Below are 21,632 nucleotides of genomic sequence, written 5' to 3'. Positions count from 1 at the left end.
TTGGAAATATGTATAAATTTAAGTGGTTTTGAATAAGGACACCGCTTCAAAAAGCAGTTGAATTGTTACTTTGAAATAAGCCATTATTTTCTGCTTCTTTAAATTCCAGTCTTTAATAGGGGATAAGATCCAGACCGCCAAGAAGCAAGGAGAGGTTTTGATGCAAATGAAAAGCAGCATTTAAGAAGTAGAAGCATCCCATAATAGAGCCCACACCAAACTGTTGGCTCTGAGATCTGCCTGGAATACCCAGGGGAGCATCAGGGCTGTGAGGTGTGAGCAGGAGGGGTGAGAGGCCCTGTTCTCAGCTGTTGACCCCATCAGGCACCAAAAGAACAACGCAGAGTTCACATCACAGCCCCATATTTGAGCATCGCCAACCTAAGGGTGTGGAAGGTCCAAGTTGGCATCATGGAAAGTCCCCTTGGATCACACTTTCACTCTCCTATTGCCCCAGGGAAAACTCTCTGTATTTAGATATGTGCAAAGGCCAAAGAAAATCCGCTGTTCCATGCACCCCATCCCTAAGAGCATTCAAGGCCAGGCTGGATGTGGTTCTGGGCAGCCTGGTCTGGCGACTGGCAACCCTGCCCATGGCACCGGGGTTGAAACTAGATGATTTTTGAGGTCCTTTTCAACCCAGGCCATTCTGTGATTCTGTGCTGATTCTCATTCTTGTGACAACGCTTTCAGAAACGAGCAACGGAGCAACATCCAAGGGGAAGAAGCTGGGGCTGGACCAGGCCCTTTTGTGGCCATGGACTTTGTGTTGCTGCCCCGTGGCACACGTGGAGCAAAGTGGCGCAGCAATCAGAGGCAGTCCCTGTGAGAAGGCCCGGTTGGCCAACAAACAGCCACCATCCCATGTTTTCCAAAGAAAATAAAAGGGCCACAGCCGGGATGGGAGGGACCAGTCTAAGTCATGTACATTTATTTAACAAGAAAACTCATTGATAAGCAAACCACCTGATGCTTGCACAGCAGAAAAGAAAACACCTGGTTCTGCCTGTGGGTTGATAAGCCAATTTCTTTAATCTTTCTTTTTTTTTTCTCTTGATGACTGAAGTACACACTCTGTGCGGCCCTATGCTCCAGCCACATTGGTAATAGTAACAAAGCTTTGATGTCCCCTTCATTCAACAGAATGTTGTTTAGTTCAAAGCGAAGAACAGAGGCAATTCTTTGCTTTTAAATTATTAGCTCCCTAAGTCTTCTGTAATGATATAGTTTGACTGAAGTGTGCAGTTTATTAACTACATAAAGACGATATTATTAGAGCGGAGAAAGGCAGCCGAAAGTTTTGCCTTTCAGCTCAGCAGCAGGGGTTTTTGATACTTTGATCTCAATCAATGCTAAATGTCTTTGTGAGATAGAGGGAGCAGCAGAAATTACCTTTGGCACCATGACTACATCAATTATTTAGTTCTTTTTCTTATAAATTAAAGTGTTCTTCAACTTTTACCCCAATTTTTTCTTCTCCTTTTTTATTTATTTTTTTTTTTTTTCCCTTCAGTTGATTGGGAAAAAGAAGAAAAAAAAGCTGACGAGAAGAAGTCTGGCTGTGCACACTAATAGAAATCCCACTGCCCTCTCCCAGTCCTGGTCTGGAAGGGTCTCACCTGGTGTGGGGAGATGGATTCATGCAAACAACAACAGCGGGATGGCAGCTTGGGTTAATGTGCTGTTTAACCCAATGACTCCATAGGTTGTTGTTGCAAATTTATCCCTGTCCAGTCTAATTTTTTTTCTTTCTTTGCTCACTTCCAGTATTGCTAGCATGAATGCAACCAGAAAATGGGACACGCAATGAAAGCAAAAAGATTGCTCCGAGCAGGGTTTGAAGTGATGTGATTATGAAAACTCCTCCCATTGCTCCCAGCACAGTGCAACAGAGGGAAGGTGTAGGAGCAAGAGCTGCTCCAGCAAGGAGGATGCTGAGAATAAATTTAGGTGTCCCCTTGTGATATTCCAGGGAAGGATGGAGCTGGTGGGCAAAGAGCAGAGCCAAGGGAGGGAAGTTTTGCTGCCACCCATGGGGAAGGATTGGCAGCTGGGCTCAGTGCTGTGTTGTACCAGTGTGTGTTGGAAACTGCTGGAAGCAAAAGCTGAGCTGATAGATGAGCACTGGGGGCATGGCTTCACACTGCTGTAGAGCCCAGTGCTGTCCTCTGGCCTGGGAAGTGCTGTGAGGGAGCAATAAAAGAGGTCTTTGCAGAGATGCTGAAGCATGAACTATGGGAACTTTGGTATATTTATATGTAGAACATGTTGGAGAACAACATAATTCTGTTTTCATGGTGATCAAAGTTTTCCAAGAAAGAGGACTTGAGACAGTGTGCTAAGCTGCTATGGCAACATGAATTTTAAAAGGTAAACTCACTTGCAATAGCTTATTTTTTCCTCTTTGGTGTGGTGTAGAAGAGATTTGGGAACCTGCAGCCCAAAAGGGATCCTATGAGGTGCTTACCTCTGCTTCCAGGCCAGGCATAGTGCAAAATCCATAAAACAAATCCCTGGAGGCAAGGGGAAAACTCCCCCACTGCCTGGATTTCCTCCTGCATCCCTGAGGCTCCGCACCCCAAAAAAGCTGATTAATAATGTATTTATCAGCATTCAGATACTCAGAAGTTCAGAGGTAGGGGTGAGGATGCCCTGAACTGATCCTATTCCAGGATGCCACGCTGCAGAGGTGAGTTCCAGCCACAGAACTTTTACACCGCTAGGTTCGCCTCTCAGCTGGGGATGCAGTGATGCTCTGGGCCAGCTGTTCCCCACAGCAGCATTTTGGGCAGGACAAGCCTGCTTACAGAGCCATCCCACTGCACAGCCTGTCAAAACCTCCCCACGAATCCCATGGGAACCAGTTTTCTCCTGAGCCAACCGGTGCTTCCTGCTCCCGAGGCCTGATCCTGTGGGATGCTGAGCGTTCTTTGTTCCATTTTTAAATTAATGAGGTTTGAGCAATGCAGAGTCAGAGACTTGAGGGAAAAAAATAAAAGAGGTGCTTGATGCTTTTGGTGTTTGTGTCCCAGCTGGAAAGAAGAGAGCGAAATGTCAGGTTTGGGGGAAGATTTGAGAGACATCCATCACCTGGAGAACAGTTTTTAATTTGGGTATTTTAACAGGGGCTCAGACTTCCCGCACTCCAGCCTTTGGGTCATACCAGCACTGTGTGCCCATTGAGGGGCAGCCCTGGAGGTGGCAGAGCTGTCAGCACTGCCCGCTGCTCCCATCCCGTCTCAACAGAATCCCCTTGAGGTTTCTGGGAGGCAGCCCGGGATGTGGGGAAGCCCAGAATCCTCCCTTGTAGCCAAGAGAGGACAAGGAAAGTATAAACATATGATCACAACAAACCCCAGTGCCTGTGGGGCAGGCTGAACAAAGGAGGCTGGAGGAGCCGGAACTGGCACATGGCACAGGACCTCCACCAGGGAGCAGAACATTTATTAAGTGCCATCTTTCATCCTTCCCCATGCATTCAAACCATACCTGGAGCCCAATGGCAGCATGGCAGCTCAGGCACAGAGCTCTCCCAGCGCTTGCTGTGTGCCCCCTCCTACAGCAGGCAGTGAGCAGGGCACTGGGATCCTCAGCACCGCTGCTGACTCCTTTCTTCTCTCAGCCAAACAGCAGGGAGTTTTCTGAGAAACTGCCCACAGGGAGCGATCACTTTTTCCAGTCATTAACCTCACACATCCCTCGCATTATCGGAATACTCTGGATGTGTAAGTTGCTGCAGTGAGCTAATTCCTCCAGGTGACTCCAGGCGGCTTTAAATGGGCTACTGCACAGCGAGGGGATCTGAACTGCTGGAGCTGAAAGCACTCTGACTCCAACATGCCCGGCCTCCAACGGGGCTGTGAGCCTCAGGTGTCACCGTGTGAGCACTGAGTGGCAGTGGGGACGTGGGGCTCTGGAGCTCTGGTTTCCAACCCACAGGCGGTGGGTGCCTGGGGTCCATAAGGAAGGAAAGTAGTGCAGATCACCTGAGATTGACCACGTAGGGGAAAAATATATACGAGTCCAGAAATCAGGAGCAGCTGAGAAACAATTTTAACAAAAACAGTCACAGAAGGCATCACATTTTACTCTCACTGGGGATGAGTGGTCACCTCTAGTGACTGCACAGCACAAACAGGGACAGTGCAGGCAGCAGCCTCCTGCTGAACCTCTGCTTTGGGGTACTGCAGGGTTCTGCTCCTCTGGGAGAGTCTGTGGCAATGGAGATGTCACAGTCTGTTGTTCTTCCCCAACTGCCCTGAGATCGGGAGAACTCTGAAGATAAGAACGATGCTATAGATTTTGGAGCATCCAAATGTAGGATGGTTCTCACAGCCTGGCACGTCAGTCAAACAGGCTGTGTTTTCTGCACACAGACTGACTGCCCGGGGAGGTGGGGGAATCACCGTTCCCTGGAGGTGTTTCAGAGCCATGCAAATGTGGCACTGAGAGATGTGGTCAGTGGTCATGGTGGGATGGGTTGAGGTTGGACTTGGAGATCTTGGAGGTCTTTTCCAACCTGAATGATTCTATGATTCTATTCTATGGTTCCACGAATCTAAGCTCTGCAAAGTCAGCCCCATACGATGTACTGATCAGCAGCTTTACCTCCTGTCATGGGGTGGGGACCACTGAGCACGGTGGAAGAGAGACTTTACATCCTACAGCAGAAGTCTGCATGATGGACAATGTCAGCCACATAGGTAAAGCTCCATTTACAATTAGAAGTATGAAATAGCAGCACTGAAAGTCAAAGGCCACATGGCAATTCACAGAATAACGGCCCACACTACACACACCTGAGAAACTCCTCCACAAAAAAACATCCTGTAATACATCTTGAAACACTGCACATGGTATGGAAAGCAGTGTTCTAATACTCCTGAGAACAACACAGATTTAAATGGTGGCAATGCCTCAGTCTAAGCTTGGAGAGGCTCAAAATGCAACGTAGACTTGCTGCTGCCCTCCTCATTTGCTGCACGAGTGCTGTCCTCTTTGTGATTTCAGGACCCATCCTGGCGCTGAGAAGTCACAAAAGGTAAAGTGGAGTTCATAGAGAAGTGCTCAGGAGCATTTACTGCCCTCCTGCACTGTTTGCTCTTTGGGATTCTTTGCGGATTTGATTAAGAAATTATACCATTCCATGGCTTCTCAGGAAGGGTTTAGCGTTGTTTTCTTTTTGTCCCAACTATTTGCTGGCTCTTAATGAACTTGGTGCTTGAAGTCTTAGTCCCGCTCTGAAAAATGCCTGCAAGCTCTGCTCCAGCTGTGCTGTGTACAGAGTGCTGACACCTCATGGCCACGAAAATAATTCAGATAAGACCATTTTCCAGGATATACGGACATAAATTCTCCATCTGCTATAAGGCAAGAAAAGAAGTTCATTTATCAAGAAGTTTGTAATGAAGGGATCTGAATATGCCAAAGATAGGAAGGAAAAAATCCAGAAATGCTTCGAATTCTTGAATTACAAACACATGGGTGTATCAGAGCCCATTATTCACAGCTGTGGTAGTTTGAGTTTCTTTGATGCTGAAGGACAGCTCTAATGCACTTCTTCAGCAGCACAGCTCAGGTACTGAACCATATGTGGCAGAGCTCATCATCTCAGTGAGCAGCATTTCTTAACAGGTGATATCCCATCTGCTTCGGGGGCTGCTGGTTACCCAGCCCTGTCCTGTTCTGTGGGGCTCTCCCATGGGCAGATGACCTCCTTTGCAGAGTCCTTATGGGTCCGCTGCTGCCCATCTCTCCCTCAGAGTCTATGGGGCAGATTCGGCTCTCCAGAGGAATGTCCATTTTTATTTGGAAGAAGCTGTGTTGTGAAATAAAGATTCATCACGCACAAGGCATTTTCCGATGTGCTCTCTGAGGCAGCAAGCACGCAGCATGGAGTCTGGCTTTGAGTTTCCTACAGTTCAACCCCCAAACCCCAAAGCAAAACCCCTGGGCACAAGCCCACATAGATGGAAGATGAAGAAAACTGCAGAAAAGGTGCACTCTGATTCCTCAGAAACAAAACTGCTGTGCAGCACAGCCCGGCGGATAAAGAGCCCTCAGGTTCTGGATTTACAGTATGGACTCATCCTGTCTGACTGCAGCATGGCTGGTTATAAAATACACATACATTAATGTAGAGGTTGAGAGCACATCAATTTACCACAGGACAAAGCCAGGAATAGGTCTGAGCAGTGACAGACTGCCCCAAAATCCCCATTCTCACAGCGTCCCTCTCCAAAACAACAAACATTTCCAGGTTCTCTCTCAGGATTTCTGCTTCCTCACTACTTTTGAGTCTCCTCTGACTTTTGGATCATTTTTGGCTCCTGAACCAGAGCTCGAGACCCAACACTGACACAAACGCACAAGTGGTCTTCAAAACTCAGGGATCGGAAGACCTGGGAGCTTTACACCATCGCCAGGAGACACGAGTGCAGCAGAACCGCCAGCACCTCCTGGCCATCAGAGGAAACGCTGCACACAGACAGCAAGCACGAGGAGCAACGTGGTTAGCTGCCTTCAGCAGAGCGGTTGGCGGCCGCCATCTCAGCGACGCCTCCCACCATGGCGCCTACCTGCTGACCGCCGTGCTGCTCCGCTGCACCTGCCGCTCCTTCCCGCCCAGCGGCTGCACCTTTCCATGGGACACGGCTGGGCATCTCAGCAACAGTGTGGCCAAGACGGCTGAGTTGAGGCAGCCCCTCTTTGGGAAGCGGCCAAAGGAGAGCGTGGCCACGCGGGGCCTGCTGGGCGCCATGGCTTCCGCCTTCCCGGCGGCTAAGAGAACACGGCCGTGCCCGGCACTGCTGGGCTCCTGCTGCGGCTCGGTGCTCTCCAGTGCCATGCTGATGGGCGGGGGGCAGGGCCGTGGGGCTGGGGGGCAGCCTGCTGGGGCCGACGTAGACGGCTGGATGAGGGGCTGGGGAGGAGAGGTGTGGATGTGGGGAGGAAAAGGAGAGGTTTGGTCAGGGCTGGTTGTGTCCCCAGATGTGAGGATGGGGCCTCATCACTGCCTGCTGGTCCCACAGCTCCTGCAGGAGGGCGGAGTTATGACTTGCATGTGAAGGAGCTGTTTGCACATGGAATGCACCAGGCTCGTTACTGCAGGCCTCAGTGGGGTTGCTGCACCAGGCTGACACGCTGCTGTAGGAGACATCAGTTTGTCCACACACAGTGCCTGCTATCCTGGCTATGAATGGCACAACGGCACGAGCTGCTGGGGTGCCTAGCTAATCAGACAATGAGCTCAAGCCCCTGTGACTGTTACATCTCAGACTGAAGCCCCATGTCTCCAGCTGATGCTGCAACGGCTCAGACTCAGTTACCAAAGCCCTTGGGATGAATAGGAGAGATTAATCCACAGAGCACATGCTGCAAACCAGGGTCCCCCACCCAGCTACCAAGGCCTCGCTGCCAGCAGGATGAAATGCAGCTCAAGGCTTCAGACAGAAGCACTGAGAGCAAAAGTACATACAGAAAACGCATGCATGGCAAAGAGATGGCAGTGAAGGATGAACACAGAGACATGACAGAGAAGGATGAACAGTTTTGTTTTTTTTTTTTTTTCATTTTCTACATTTATTTTTATTAGACAGATGAATACATGAAAGCGATGGCCAAGAAACAAACAACCTACTGCTCTGATTTCCAATGGAAACAATTTCTTGGCTGACAAAGTGAAGTTCAGTTTGTACCATGGTCACACTTTATACCACACAACCTTCCTCTTTAGGGACTGAGCAGAAAGGGACCAAGGAATGGCACACTGCGTCATACCAGCTTACTCAGCCTAATAGCAGAACAGAGCCAGCTTCTGCCTGCAAGCGTGGGACTGGAGTTTCACAAGCATGGGGACTCCAGAACAGCATTAAGCCACCGGCAGCATTAACTCTTGCCAGTGGGACAGCAAGGTAAAGCTGAGATGTTAAAAAAATAAAATCATAGAAAGGAATGGATAAAGGTAACATAAAAAGCACAGCTACAAACAAAACAGAAGTAGAATCAGAGGGACTGACTGGAACACACGGATTTGTTATTTATTATTTATATCCTGACTTGATCTTCCATACGTTACTACTACTGGCAATCCCAACACGTTCAGTGCTCCATGTTACACAAGCTCTGAAAAGTGTAGCGCTCATCGCATCCAAACAGCTTTAAACCAACCCTGCCAAGCTCTTCAGTGCTCTCTTGTCAAGGTAAGCTGATGGTGCTCAGTACCTCATGTAAACAAGTCTTGTGGTTTTAAGCATTTACATCTGAGTCTGGTCCCCCTTATGGTACTGCAAAATTTACCATTGATTCCTTTGGGAACATGAGCAGAGATTTAGCAAGCAGGCCAGAGCAAAAGACTCATAACTTGATTTCAATTCCTCTAAAAACATTATATCACCATTAGGTTAACAAGGTCATGAAAATCTCCCATAGCTCAGCTGCAAAGCGAAGGAAGCTGGTTCTGCAAGGACCAAATCAGACCATGTAGCCCTGATTCTGCACCTGATACCGTGCACAGGGGAAGCAAGAATTCTGTTCAAAGCTGGCTGGGCCTAAAGCCTGGCTATCTCCCTCCCAGTGAGAAGTTGGTCTATATGCACCTAAGAGCTCCCACTCACACCCAGGTTTCTCTACCTTTGTTTTTCTGCAATTTCATTCCTGTTGTAAAAATGGATTAACAATACCAAGAGGAGTTAAGAAGTTTCCTGTACTTCAGTTCTTCCCATCCAGTTCCTCTGCTTTCCCTAGCTTCTAACAAACAAGATTTTCTGCCTCCCCACCCCCACCCCACTGCCTTTACTGAGCTTTGCAGGAATCTTCCCAGTTCTGATAATCATCAGCCTAGTCCAGACAGGCTGGGGTTTCCCAGAAAAGTCTGGAATCTCCCCAAGCTCCTTAGTGCTAACATAGTTGTTCAGATTTACTATTCTAAGGAGCAAAAGAGACAGTAGAGATGGAAAAAAACAAAAAACCAAAAATCACTACTTAAACTTGAAATCAGCTCTTAACTCCTCTGCCCTGGCTCTTCTTTGCCTCTGGGCTACAAACCAGTGACAACTGGAACTACCTCCTGTTATTTTTTTATTTTTTATTTTACAGAAAATAGAATAGCAGGAAAAAGACAAGACAAGAGGCAGAAAGGACTTGATAAAAGAAACACAAAGATATAGCAGCATCTCTCAAGCACTCTTGCAAGCTCCTGTGAGAGACAGCTCTAAGCCTGCACACCTAGCTCATTGTGTGCAGGGTAATGGAGAGAGAGCAGAGCTTTCCACTGATCTCCAGTGTACCAGGGGGACTTGGGATTGTCATTAAAATTCAAAGGGACACCCAAACCTTCAGAAATGCTCCTTGTACTGTTCTCATAAGAAGCCTATCCCACTCTTCTGCCTGCAGCTCCTTTGCACTGATTTGGAGGTGCAGGATACTTGAAGTGCCTTAGAGCAGATGGAGAATTTATGTGACCACTCCTCTCAGTGGATGCACAACACAGGAGGGTGCACATCCTGCTGAGAGGATGGACATCAGCATGGACACGTTCTGAGGTATGGTGCCTGCTCTGCTCCCTGGAGAGTCCTCAACTGCTGCTCCAAAGAAGGTGAGTATGAACCCAAATGACTGAGACAGCACAGCTTCACTCTCCCTTGTGCCATCCCAGCTGCTGCAGGAGCAGAAGACAGGGAGAGGCACACAGGCTGCCCAGTCTCCTGGGGCTTGGGGCAGCAAGAAGACATCCCCTGTCATGGTGTGCACAGAGGGATTTCTGGCCCCATGCTGTGAATCCAGCACAGCCAGCAGCCTGGCTCCAGGAGCATTCCCATGCCTGATGTGCCTGGGAAGTGACATCTGCTGCTGCAGAAGCCATGGCAACATGCAGGAAGCAGGCTGCTGGCAGAGCTGGTCTGGGAAACCTAAAGCAGCACTGACACCTTCAGGAAAGGGAGACGAAGCTCAACACCGGCCTCAGCTTGTCTTTTCCCTGCACTGTGCCCTGCAGGGCTCAGAGCCTACTTAGGAGGTTCCTGCTTGAGCTGGCTCCTCCGATCCAGCTTGCTCATGACCTGCGTGATGTCCACGGTAGCAGCAGCTTCTTTGGCTTTGGCTTCTTCCTCCTGCTGCCTTAGGATGATGGGGCTGGGGCTGGAGCGGAGATGACGGCGTCCAAACGGGAAATTGGAACTGAGCAGAAAGAGAAAGAAACAGAATGTTACTGAGAGGTAGAAACTCTGCATAGCTGGATGACTTCAGATAGAGCAGAGTCATCAATCAGAAAACCTGCTGGTGGGCTCAATCCCCGAGGCTATGCATGGGGAGAAAGGCACTTGTCGCAGTGCCTGCTGCTACCTGACTAGGCAAAAGAAAGGCACCTCATACATTAAATACAGAGGTGTACCTTAGTATTTTGGCTGACTTTCCTCTTAAACACTTTTGTCTCTTAAAATCTCTCCCAGAAAGAAGCCAGTGAGTATTCCATGAGATCATTTAATGAGGAGGGCAAGCGTAGATAAAGAAGCATACATGATGCTGTCACACTCACAACAACAGGGAAGTGCAAACACAGATTAAGTGGTTTAAAACAGGGCTTAGTGATTCTGTTATATACCAGCTGCAGAACTACTAAAAGAGTAAAGGCAGCTTTGTTCCTGGTGTTAGTGAGAGACACCAAAGCCAGGAGATATCTAGAACATTACTCTTCTTGTTTTAAGCATTTGAAAGGGCCTGGAGCATATCCCCTACAAGGAAAAGCTGAGAGACTTCGGACTCTGCAGCCTGGAGAAGGAAAGGCTGAGAGGTGATCTCAGAGCTATGTAAGTATCTAAAGTGTGGGAGTCCATTCGATGGTGGCACCTGGCAATAGAGAGGGGCAACAGGCAGAAACTGGAGCACAGGAAGTTCCCTAATGCTTAAGCAAGGAGGTTGGATTTGATTTCTAGAGGTCCCTTCCAACCCCTACAGTTCTGTGATTCTATGAAAATAACTAACTTTCAGCATGAGTCCAAACAACGGCCATCGAATTGAGACCAGTACAGGTGGTTCCCAAAAAGACACCTGCTATCTGCTTCAGCAGAATCGTGACCAGCAGCAGTGAAAACAAATGTTAAACCACTTCTGGGGTACTAGCTCTCTAGTTTATACAAGATGCTGTCTGTGTTGTGTATCCAGAACAGGCCCTGAAAGATATGATGGTAATCACCAGGGGTAATCCAGCACCTGCCAGTGACTTCATGTGGCTCAGGGAAAAACTAACCCAGCCCCAAACAAGAAGGTTTGTTGGTTTGTTTTTGTGGGTTTTTTTTCACTGACTTGGGCTTTAGAAGAAACAATAGTGTGAAAGTCCATTATTCCTCTTTTTGTTTGCCAGGCTGATGAGTGGAAGAGGAACAGAGAGAAGAGCACAGCACCCAGTCTGGCTTTGACATTTTGTTTTAAGAAGCTATTGCAGTTCAAATTGCCTACATTTGCTGTGCAACTCCCACCTTGGTCAGGAAAAAGCCATTTCAAGCCTTCTCCTTCTCAGGCTGTCTACCTTGTATCACCCACAGGTAAGATGCCTCTCACCTCCACTGTGTAGGGTGTAACCAGCTTTGTTCAGGCAGAGCAGAGCAGAATCCATGGAGGATCCTGCAACAGCTCTGCATCTCCTCTGGCACCCAGTGTTTCATGGCTGAGAGTTCTCATGCCCAGTACACAGTGCTCTCTCCTTCCAAGAAAAATTCCGTGATTAATGCAACAATCACAGCATTTCTGAAAAGACCCAACAGGCAAGGCAGCTGAGTTATCATCAAGCAGATTCTGATTGCATATGAGGCATTTCCAAAGGGCTCACAAATAAACAGCATAATGAATTTCAAAGAAAGGCATCTTCTTCGTGAAAAAAATGTATTTAATTAAGCAAATATCTAAATTATAGTAATTTTGCTGTAACTCAGGCTTTTTCAACCCTTGCTATAAGAAAAGCAAAGCTCACAACTGTGTTTAGTTTCACTTGCCTTTTTTTGACAGTTTCTTGTGGCACAACAGCCTTGGCCAGCATTTCCTTGTATACTGGAGACTTTAAATAGCGGCCATAGGAGTCCTACTAGGAGAAAAAAGGGAAGCTGGTAGTTATGGGCTTATTAAAATCAACACCAAATATATCTGCTTGGGAGCCAAGGAGGCTGGGAACTGGATAGCCTCACCCAGCAGCCCAAGTGACTTTGCATTTTCAGGCAAATGTAGGTATTTAAACCAATACCCTTTCATCTTGTAAAATTCCCAAGAATTTTCATCTCCTACTAAAGCTTCCCAGGTACTATCCAGGGGTCCCACAATCACTGCAGGGTGAAGAACTCATGTTTCAGAAGCCAAACATTTCAGCAACTGGCTTAAAATCAACTTTTTCTTTCATTGTCCATTTGCATTAGCTGCTGATTTGGCCAACAGCACTCCTCCTTGCTGAGTGCAATTTCACCAAGGGAGTATTTAGGAAGAAAGACTTCTAGCAGACACCTAACCTCGGCCACCTTGGGGAAAAAAACAGCAGCAAAATACAAAGAGCTGACCCAGTGCTTGCTTAAGTCAGCAAATCTGAGGGATTTTCAAACAGAGGCCACTCGACAGTGACAGCTGGTAACAGCCAAAGACACGGAAAGGCCCCGAGACCTGGAATCCCCCTGAGGCTTGGAACAAATAACAAACCTTTTTCATCAGCATGTAAATGTGGGTCTGAGCAGCATCTAAAACATAGCGATGAGGGTGCTTGAGGCCTTTCACCGTGATGCCCATTGTTGTGCCATCGATGTTAATCCAGCGCCTAGCTCCTGGAGCGAGGAAGAGCCTAGGAGGAGAGGTGGATCAACAGCGTCATTAACAAGTGAATTCCCCGAGATTCCTCCGTCTATGGATGAAAGGAAAAGTCCCTTCAACTTCCCACTACAATTTGCTGTAACTGATCTCGAGCAATTAATCTTCTCTCCAGCAAAGTGAGCTGTGACATTCAGCCACTTCCTCTTGCAATGTAACACACAATATAAACCAAATTTTAGCCCTCTGGAAGCAAAAAAGGGTCTCTCCACAGACCTTGTGGCAAGCCCAAGACATTTGCTATTCTGGTATTTCAACTACAAGCTAAGATTTCTCTTAAACATTATACTGGAGAGCAGAGAGGAAAAGCAGCCATGCAATGATATTTAAGCTTTCATCTTCACAAGCTCCATTGCCCTCACTGAGGGCGAAGCTTCAGGAATAAATCACCAGGGGAACGACAACATGTCAGGGAGAATACGAGACTCACGTAGAGAGTGTAAGAATGTAAAGTCATCACACTCACTTGTAAATTTCTTCTGCTTTTTCTTTGACCTTGGACTGGTCTCCATATTTGAGATCCTCACAGGCTTCCCAGAAACTCAGGTTCTCTCCTGCACAAGAAGGATTCGTTGAGTACAGAGTGAGACCAAGGAAATCCCATTTATTAACTCCTCAACTGAATTTGTTCGATTCAATACAACACCGTCCCAATTCAGAATCTCTCTAATTCTTACAGTCACCCTAAAAATCTCCCGAAGACTGAAGGAGGAAACAGCTTCCCACTGCCCTCTGCTCAGTCACAAACCTGCAGGAGCATCCGAATTCAACCAGCTGCAGCTTGTCTGGGAACAGCCCCCTCACACGAGCACCCCGTGCAGCTGTACTGTGTGTCCGGTGCCACTAGGTGGCATTGCACGCACTGGCTGCACAGCCGCTCCGCTTCATGGCTGTATCCCTGGTACAGCTCACGGCATCTATTGCAAAGGCACGGATTCCTCCTGGTGCCCCGGCTCAGCCGAGCAGCACCCTGCTGTGTGCCCCAGGGAAAGAGAGACAAGGGACGCACCGCTGAACTCCTTCTTCAGGAAGAGCTGGAAGTTCTGCCGACCTTTTGGGTCCCGTATCAGCTCGCTGAAATTAAAAGCCCATCGCTCCACACGCATCCTGGTGGGGATTTCCACTCTGCAAAGGTTGAATACAAACAGTACTGCCAGTTTCATGCATCTAAATGGGAGATTAATTAAAACCAAAATGTTGGAATGTCAGGAGACTTAGTGCTTTCTGTTTTCCAGAATGCTGTAATGAGCTCCTCAAGTCAGCCTGCTAAGGAAGCAGTAATTAAACAACTTGGTACACATGGGATGAGGATTTATGTTGGACTTATTCTGCTCTCACAATGCTGGCCCAGCTTTGCTGGAGGTCTGACTCAGTCCCATCCTGGAGGAGGATATCATTGTTGCTCAAAGCTTCCATTCTGTGAAGGTATCTTCTGGGGCTGCCTTAATGGGATATTATCACTATAACAGGATTGCTGGTCTCAAATGAGAATCAGTAATATGCTGTATGCTTCAATCCCAGAGTTGCTAATACAGAATTAGCAAATGCTATCTGAATAGGAACCAAGGGAGACCTCAGAGAAGGGATGGACCATCATTACACATCCCCAGTTCAAACTCCCTACTAAGAAGCCAAATAGTTGAACTCTGAATTGCTACACCATTGGCAGGGGCTATATTAGCAAGGCTAATCCTAAATCAAGTGCTGTACCTGAGCATAACTAGTCATGTTGTACTGTTGTGCTAGTAAAACTGAAGTAATTCAAGGGAGGATTAGGACAATTGAGCAGCTTCTCAACATTTTAGGAATTTCCGTGGTGTTAAGGAAGGTTCAGCATGAAGTATTTCCCACAGACACTTCAGCCATGTCAGAAGGAGAATTGTTGCCCTGCTCATGATCATAGACTGGATATCATGATTAGATCAGCAGTTCCCCTTTCTGATTTCTATCAGCATAAAGGTCACTGTAAACCACAAGCTGGCAAAAAAACTACGTACAGCTTTGCATTGAGATCCCAGAAATCAGGGTCATCTGTTATCCAGGGGTTGCTAGGGAGACATCCAGACAGGATAGGATCATTGGAGAGAAACTGCTCAGAGTACTTCACAAGCCTGCAAGTAAATTCAACAAAATCAAAATCATAACTTGCAACAGAATTGCAGTCAGACCCATTACAACCAAATGAATGGCTGTACAGACTGTGGCTATGCTCAGAGCAGCTGCCTTACCATGGAGATATGGAATGTGGCCCCTGCCTAACTACAAAAACTGATTCAGTAACACAGTTAATCTTTTGTGCTTCACAAACAGAAATTTCCCAAGCATCTTTCAAAGCACTGATTTTGTCAGGTCAACTTCTGGGAAATCCAAGGCTCCTTCATTACCCTCCTTTTGCCTCTTCACTTCAAGGAAGTGGGACTAAAGCCCCCAAAAGACAGCTGTCTTCTGCAGCCAATAGGTCAGATAGAGAAAAACCTGCCCCCATGCTGTTTTGTGCCACACATTGCAGAGAAAAGGAAAGCAAGCACTGCATTTGCTCAGACTGGATCCTCTGCAGCCTCCCTACAAGGTTTAAGAGATCCCAGCAAGCTCTGGAAGAGATATGGCAGTGCTCAAGGCACATCCTGACTTCTTCTCTCTCCACTGACATACTATAAAGCCCATTCCCATACACATGAGGGTGAGGGCTCAGCACAATGCAAAAATCTCCCTATCTTAGCAGGAACCAGACAAACACTTCTACCTTCTAAGTTGGTGAGACTTGTAATTACAACCAATTTCACTAATGTCCTGGAATTTTAATTCTCTCCTCCCTTTTTCATTCTTGAAAAAAAATTATCTGGTTTCTCTGTTTAAAATTCCCTCTGGGCAAAACTGCTTTTATGTGCTCAAAGCAGGGAGTGCACTGTCCAAGGGCCTGTTGCTAACAGGCACCCTGGCATAGATCCCGTGATTATACAATGTTTCTGCACAAAGTATAGCACAGGTTTGGCACAGAAGTGCTTGATCCTATCTTTTCACTGGAAATGCCAAGGCATTCAGCACCTACATAATTCTCTCCAGTCCATACATTCTAATTAAGCTGCAAATCTAAACCTGTCAACTCAGGTAACATCATTCTGTTCTTTTAATGATTAATGCTTTGCAGCTCCTCCTAAATCAGTGTGGTGCTCTGATGCATGCATACTATCTAGTTACTGATCTTATCCTCGTCAACAATAATTTGATTTGGAGCCAATCCCACAGCTGAAGATGGAGATCCAACTTTCCCAAGTGCTTTTTGCTCCAAGTATTGGCCATAATCCTTTATATGACTAGTACTAATGTGTAACTTTATTTTAAGTACCCCAAATTCCTGGAAGATAGACAGGTGTCCCCAGCTCCATCTCACAGTTCAGATAATTGAGGCACGGAGAGTTTTACGTGACCGGGGCGTATATGACAGACAAAGGAGCAAAACTGCTTGTGCCTTACAAGCTGTGGTTATCAGAAGACAGTACAACTTCCTAGATCTTCCAGCCTATTTCATTCATCCATGACTGTCTTTCTACGAGGGAACAGGCCCAAGCTCCACGTTTATCTTGGATTTGAGAGGAACTGCTGGATGGCAATAACTCGTATGCAACACGGACTGGTGGTGTGGGAGCTGCCAACACGTGACTCCAGGTGAGAAACTTCCAAACTGCAGAGCCGTGCTAGATCCAACAGCCACAGCCCAGCCTCAGCCAGCCTGAATATCTCTTGATTTCAAAGGGAATCTTGACTGAGAGGCTGACACTGCTCTGCAGACGTTTATAGCAAAGCCTCCCTTAACTGCTTAGTTTCCCTGAAGATGAGGACTCTGCTACCTCCTCTGCTTTGTGCCTTCTAGCACAGGAGCACACAGCCCAGCCACCAACATACAAACAACAGGCCATGTGGCCACTGTAGCCATTCCCCAGACTGAGTCACCAGCTGCAAGAACAGACAGCTTCATCATCTCTCTAAGAGATGAGCACCAAAGGCTAATTAATGTGTGGACAGATGGAAATTGGGACTTACCCTCCAAGGGAGACAGAAGATTTCACTCTGGATTTCATGATGGCCTGCTGATAGTACATAATCTGAAAGGGATCAGACATGCCCATGGTTAGGAGAAATGAGATATGCAGACAAGGCCACCTCTATCTGAACATCAGACATGCCCTCTCCCAGGCAGGAGAGGGGCAGTACCTGCAGTAACTACAACTAAGAGCTCCTCCTCCCAGCAGTTTATTGGATGTCCAAGGAATCACAACATCCCTAAACTGTCAGGGAAAAATGGCTATTTTCACTGAGCTCACTGAAAATACCAGCCGAGCATTTTTCAGTGTGAAAGTAATGAAAAAACACCCTCCATGCTATAAAAGAACTGCACAGTAGCTACCGTTCTTGGCACCTCGAAATGCCCTGGATGATTTAGCATGTAATTATCATTGATCCTTGGCTGTCTCTACACTGGCGCCATTGGATGCATCTCCTGTGATCTCCCCACCACTAATTTTGATCTGTTGGATTTTAGCCCCGGTGTCTGACCTCGCTAAGCCTTCAGTGTTTCCTCACATCACTATGAGAGCTGCTGCCTGCCTGCTGCAGCGGGAGGAAATGTTCTGAAAACACACTGACCAAAAGCTCTGTGGGGCAGAGACTCTGCCAGCCAAAAGCGTTCTTAACGCAGACTATCCCCTGCAAAGGGGGCTCTGATCTCTCAAGTAACAGTGATAAAAGTAATACATACACGTTGGACAAGTAGTAATCAAGGAATGACCAGTTACCTCTCTCCTATAGACATCCATTGTTTTTTTCTGTAAAATAAAGACACAAAAATAAAGAAATTGGGGCGGGTGCTTTCACTCATCCTCTTTGAGACATGAAAACATCATTGCGCTGCTGCTGTCGTGCAGTGCTCTCCAATTAATTCTCATTACAAGTAAAATCAAACACAGCAGCTCAGCTAATCAGGGTAGCATCAAAGCTAAGAGCATCCACACACTGTAAATTGTTCCATTAGCTGTATTTACTGTTAGCACTGCTTCTTCCATCACAGCCTGCCTGTATGCCTTCAATTAAAGGGGCATTCTAATGGAGCTAAAATAGATTCATTTACGAGACACAGATTAGATCATTCAATATTAGGTAAAGGAGACAGGAACCAACACATTGCAAAATATAAACACCACAATTAAAAGCCTCAGAAGGTGTATCTGCTGTGCAAAGGGTGCTTACATTGTGATTTGAGTAACTCAGACTACGTTACATGTCATCCACAAATGAGCAAGCAATTGAAGGCAAGAAATTAACTGCAGGGTGTTTATGCACACATCTTTCTTTGAAGCACAGTTACTTTGTGTGAAGTAAACTTGAAGAAGGAAAGAAAAAGACAGGCTAAATCAGAGATGCTCCCAGCAAGCCTTTAAAGGCTTTTGCAAGCTTTCAGTTCTGCATTTCCTGTTCTGGCTAACAAGAGCCACACAGATAATCTGCAGACCAGAATTATCCTATCTAATTAACCCTGCAGCAGACAGTGGCCTGCAGAGTGCCTTGTGGAAGCACAGTGTCTGTCAGCCATGAGGAATAGAACATCTGCTGCCAAACAACACAAGCACAGCCTGCTTCTCTCTTCTCACCAAAGAACCTGCAGAGCGCTGCCCCTGTGCCCTTATTCTGGGGAAGGCAGGATACTCTCCCAGGGCTGCTTTTGGAGAGGCACTGATACAGATCTGATTTTGCATTTTAACCATGATCAGCAGCCCTACTCAGAAGGAAGAAATTGTTCTATAATTGGAAGAAAAATGTGTACATTTTGTTGTAACCTGGTTGTTTTTAAGAGGGCACACTCACCATCTCAGAAGTAGAAGCAGATCAGCCAATCTGTACAGCACTACCTCAGAGCCATCCCCTCTGATCCTAACACAAACCTAGCCTGGCCGGTGTAGTACTAACAGGAATCCTGACTGTGTTGGCATTGCAATGGGAGGAAGCTTTTGTTACTGGAAATACCATGACCAACTCTGAGTGATGTATAATCTCAGCTGGGACAAGCAGGACAGCAAACACTAGTTGCACCAGCAGAGATGCCCTGCTGACTGCATACAAGGAACTGGATGTGAGGGGTTGAGGGTTGACATGACAGCAGGAGTACAAAGCTGCTGGACAATAGGATCATTGGCCACAGTGTTGTGCAGTTGTGCAGCTTCCCTTGCTGATGCAAAGGTTCCTGGGACATCTTATGAATAATTTGAAGATAAAAACTGAGTATCAGCTTTTCACCCTCCCTGGCTCTTGGCCATACCCCTGATGGCAAACTTTCATGTAGGCATCACTGCTTCCCCTCTTTTTTTTTTTTTTTTTTTACAAAGTTAATACTGTTCCATATACACTGTAGAATTGGAAGGCAAAAAAAAAGTCACCTGCTTGCAGGTGACAGAGAATCTAGCTTCATTTACTGACCTAGAAATGCCCACATCAGAAAACTTTGATTCTGTTTCAGGCTACCTAATTCCTGCACAATAGGAGTTCACTATCTCTTTAGGGAACCTGAGATACAAATCAGGCCCCATTAGATTTACAATGTGCCAGCTGAACTGTTCCATTTGATGAAACTAAAGAGTGGCCAGGGCTTTTACTTAAGGAAAATCAACAGGTTAAAATTCCTAGATGATTTTAAAAGGCCTCTGATGTCTTCTTCTGTTTTGTCAGATGGGTTCCTTGACCTGGTGCAGTGCAGTGGGGTGAAGAGAAGGTGGATGCTGGCAGAACAGCTTGAAGGGAGCTCACATGGTAAAGCTGTATTAGTCTTCTAGAGGGATCTTAGCGAGGCAGGCAGCATACCACACACACACAAGACAAACAGCTGCTGGGAAAGAGAAGAAGAACTCAGTAAGTTAAATGTTACATGGAGTAAAAAAATAAATTAAATTGTCATTACTGCAGAGAAGTTGTGTATGTAAATAAAAAAAAAACAAAATAAAGCCTATGCCACACCTGCAAACAAATTATTTTGAAAGTGCATCCTACTCTAAGGATCCCACCTGTCACAGCATGAGCAGGTAGGTCAGCTCTCTGCACAGGTCCTGGGAAATTTGGGGGCTTTGGTGGGGTACCCCGAGGTGGGGAAGGGATTGCACAGAAAGGGGGCTATGGCACAAGAAGGCCAACACTGAACTGGAAAGGAATCAAACCAGCCCAGCACTGAGCATAGTATCCATCAGCCCACCCCACTGAGGGCTACAGGTGCTGGCTGTGCTCAGGCCTTTCCAGCTCTGTAACTGGGAAGGATCTCAGCTGTTTCATCCCAGAGCTGCACATCATTTCATTTCCCTTCCTCCCAAATATCCAATCTTTTCTCCTATCACCAGTGTTTATAGCTTTACTGCTGCTACAAGAAACCCTGGATATTCTGAGTCCTTTTGAACACTGCCAGTGGTCTCCACTGGTTTTCCCCATCCTGATCTCCAGCTACTGACAGCAATGCCAAAGCACACCACAGCACCCATCCATCCTCCATCATTTGACTGGAAATAACATTTGGAACAAAAGAGTCATTTCTTATAATGAGATTAATTTTGCAATGCTCTTAACGAGTGACTTATTGCAATTACTGTGGATAAGCTCTGCAGCCCTTCAGGCTTCAAATCAAAATGGCAATTAGTGATAAACCTCATTCTGTCTCAGGTTGAGTGCTACACGTGCTCCTCCCTGAGAGGCACAGCAGCACCTCAACCCCACTATGGCCTTGTCACCCCTTGCTCAAAGCAGCCGTTGAGGCAGAGCTGGGAGCAGCCCAGGCTCTGAGCCCAGAGCCGATCCACGTGGCTGAAGCCAAGAGCTCCTACAAAAGCTGGGATTTCTCCTGCTTTTTTTCCAACTGGATAGACTTCATCTGCTCCCAGTGTGGGCCTTTCTGACCACACTGCAGAGACTATGGTGACTGTGTTTTTGCCTGTCTGGCCACTATCCAGTGTCTACAGAGGCCAGGAACAGCTGGACAACAGCTTTTGTGCGTACGCCCAGACAGAGCTTGGAGCAAAGAACAAGCACAGACCATAGTTATCCAGAGTTCATTTTTAGACCTGGCCACTGCAAAAGTGCCTTGCAGTTTGCCTCTCCTGAATGCTGGTAGTGCCCTCCATCCACCATACAGATAAACACCATGAGAGTGCACTCCAGAGGCCAATTCTGTCTGCATCTAATACAAAACCATCTAAGCATGCATCTCCGCTGCGTTCGTCTTTCCACCCCCACAGCTGGAAATCAGCTTTTTAAAATGTCCAGATGTCTGGTTTCCTTCAAATAGCTGGGTTTCCTCTATCTTGTTTATTTGCTTCTGATCCTGTTGTTTCAAAAACAGTGAGGGTTGCAGCGGAAGTCGTGTGTTTATCAGGCAGCCAAACTGACAGAGGCTTAAAAAAAAAAAATTGAAGTCCTGCAACGAAAGGACTGCAACGAACTGTTGCATGTAGCTCATTTGCTGCATGCAACACAGAGTATTTCATTCAGAAGTCCCCAGATCTAGCACGGTGATTCTGGCCAACCTAAGCACCATTTAGAAAGGCTTTCTGCTCACAGAAGAATGCAGAAGCAGTAACAGCAGAGGATGCGGTGGGCTCTGCAGTTGCTTGGTAACTCACTAAGCAGCGATGCTTGATCACGAGCCTGAGACCTGGGTAACAAAAGGCTAAAGCAGCCCTTAATTAGCTGATCAACGGACAGCTACTGCTGCCTTACTCCCCGTCCAACTAGAGCTCCTAGCTCATTGTAGCAGCATGCCACGG

The 21,632-nt window shown here is 46.9% G+C and overlaps 1 protein-coding gene and 1 long non-coding RNA gene across 6 annotated transcripts in view; both read right to left on the bottom strand.

Moving 5' to 3' along the window:
• Window positions 1-901: 901 nt before the first annotated feature.
• Window positions 902-6,515, bottom strand: LOC146543082 (uncharacterized). The gene is made up of 2 exons (XR_014887434.1): window positions 3,490-6,515; window positions 902-3,032 (listed from the first exon to the last, which is right to left on the bottom strand). It is a non-coding gene; the product is annotated as an uncharacterized LOC146543082 (long non-coding RNA).
• Window positions 6,516-7,543: 1,028 nt separating this feature from the next.
• Window positions 7,544-21,632, bottom strand: part of RGS9 (regulator of G protein signaling 9) — a 29,767-nt gene continuing 15,678 nt past the window's right edge. For 2 of the 5 annotated variants that reach the window (XM_085240153.1, XM_085240154.1), the window contains exons 10-17: window positions 17,634-17,663; window positions 16,882-16,943; window positions 14,838-14,951; window positions 13,850-14,007; window positions 13,307-13,394; window positions 12,676-12,814; window positions 11,988-12,073; window positions 7,544-10,176 (exon numbers count right to left, since the gene is read on the bottom strand). In XM_085240153.1, the coding sequence (XP_085096279.1) occupies window positions 10,005-10,176; window positions 11,988-12,073; window positions 12,676-12,814; window positions 13,307-13,394; window positions 13,850-14,007; window positions 14,838-14,951; window positions 16,882-16,943; window positions 17,634-17,663 (849 nt within the window). In that variant the 3' untranslated portion in view covers window positions 7,544-10,004. Of the gene's footprint in view, window positions 10,177-11,987; window positions 12,077-12,675; window positions 12,815-13,306; window positions 13,395-13,849; window positions 14,008-14,837; window positions 14,952-16,881; window positions 16,944-17,633; window positions 17,664-21,632 lie in introns of those variants that run through there. The other 3 variants (XM_085240155.1, XM_085240156.1, XM_085240157.1) reach the window with 3 other exon arrangements.

This window comes from Meleagris gallopavo, chromosome 20, assembly GCF_905368555.1.
Source record: "Meleagris gallopavo chromosome 20, MGAL_WU_HG_1.1, whole genome shotgun sequence".
Lineage (NCBI taxonomy): Eukaryota > Metazoa > Chordata > Aves > Galliformes > Phasianidae > Meleagris > Meleagris gallopavo.
This window is presented reverse-complemented; position numbering and strand designations above follow the sequence as displayed.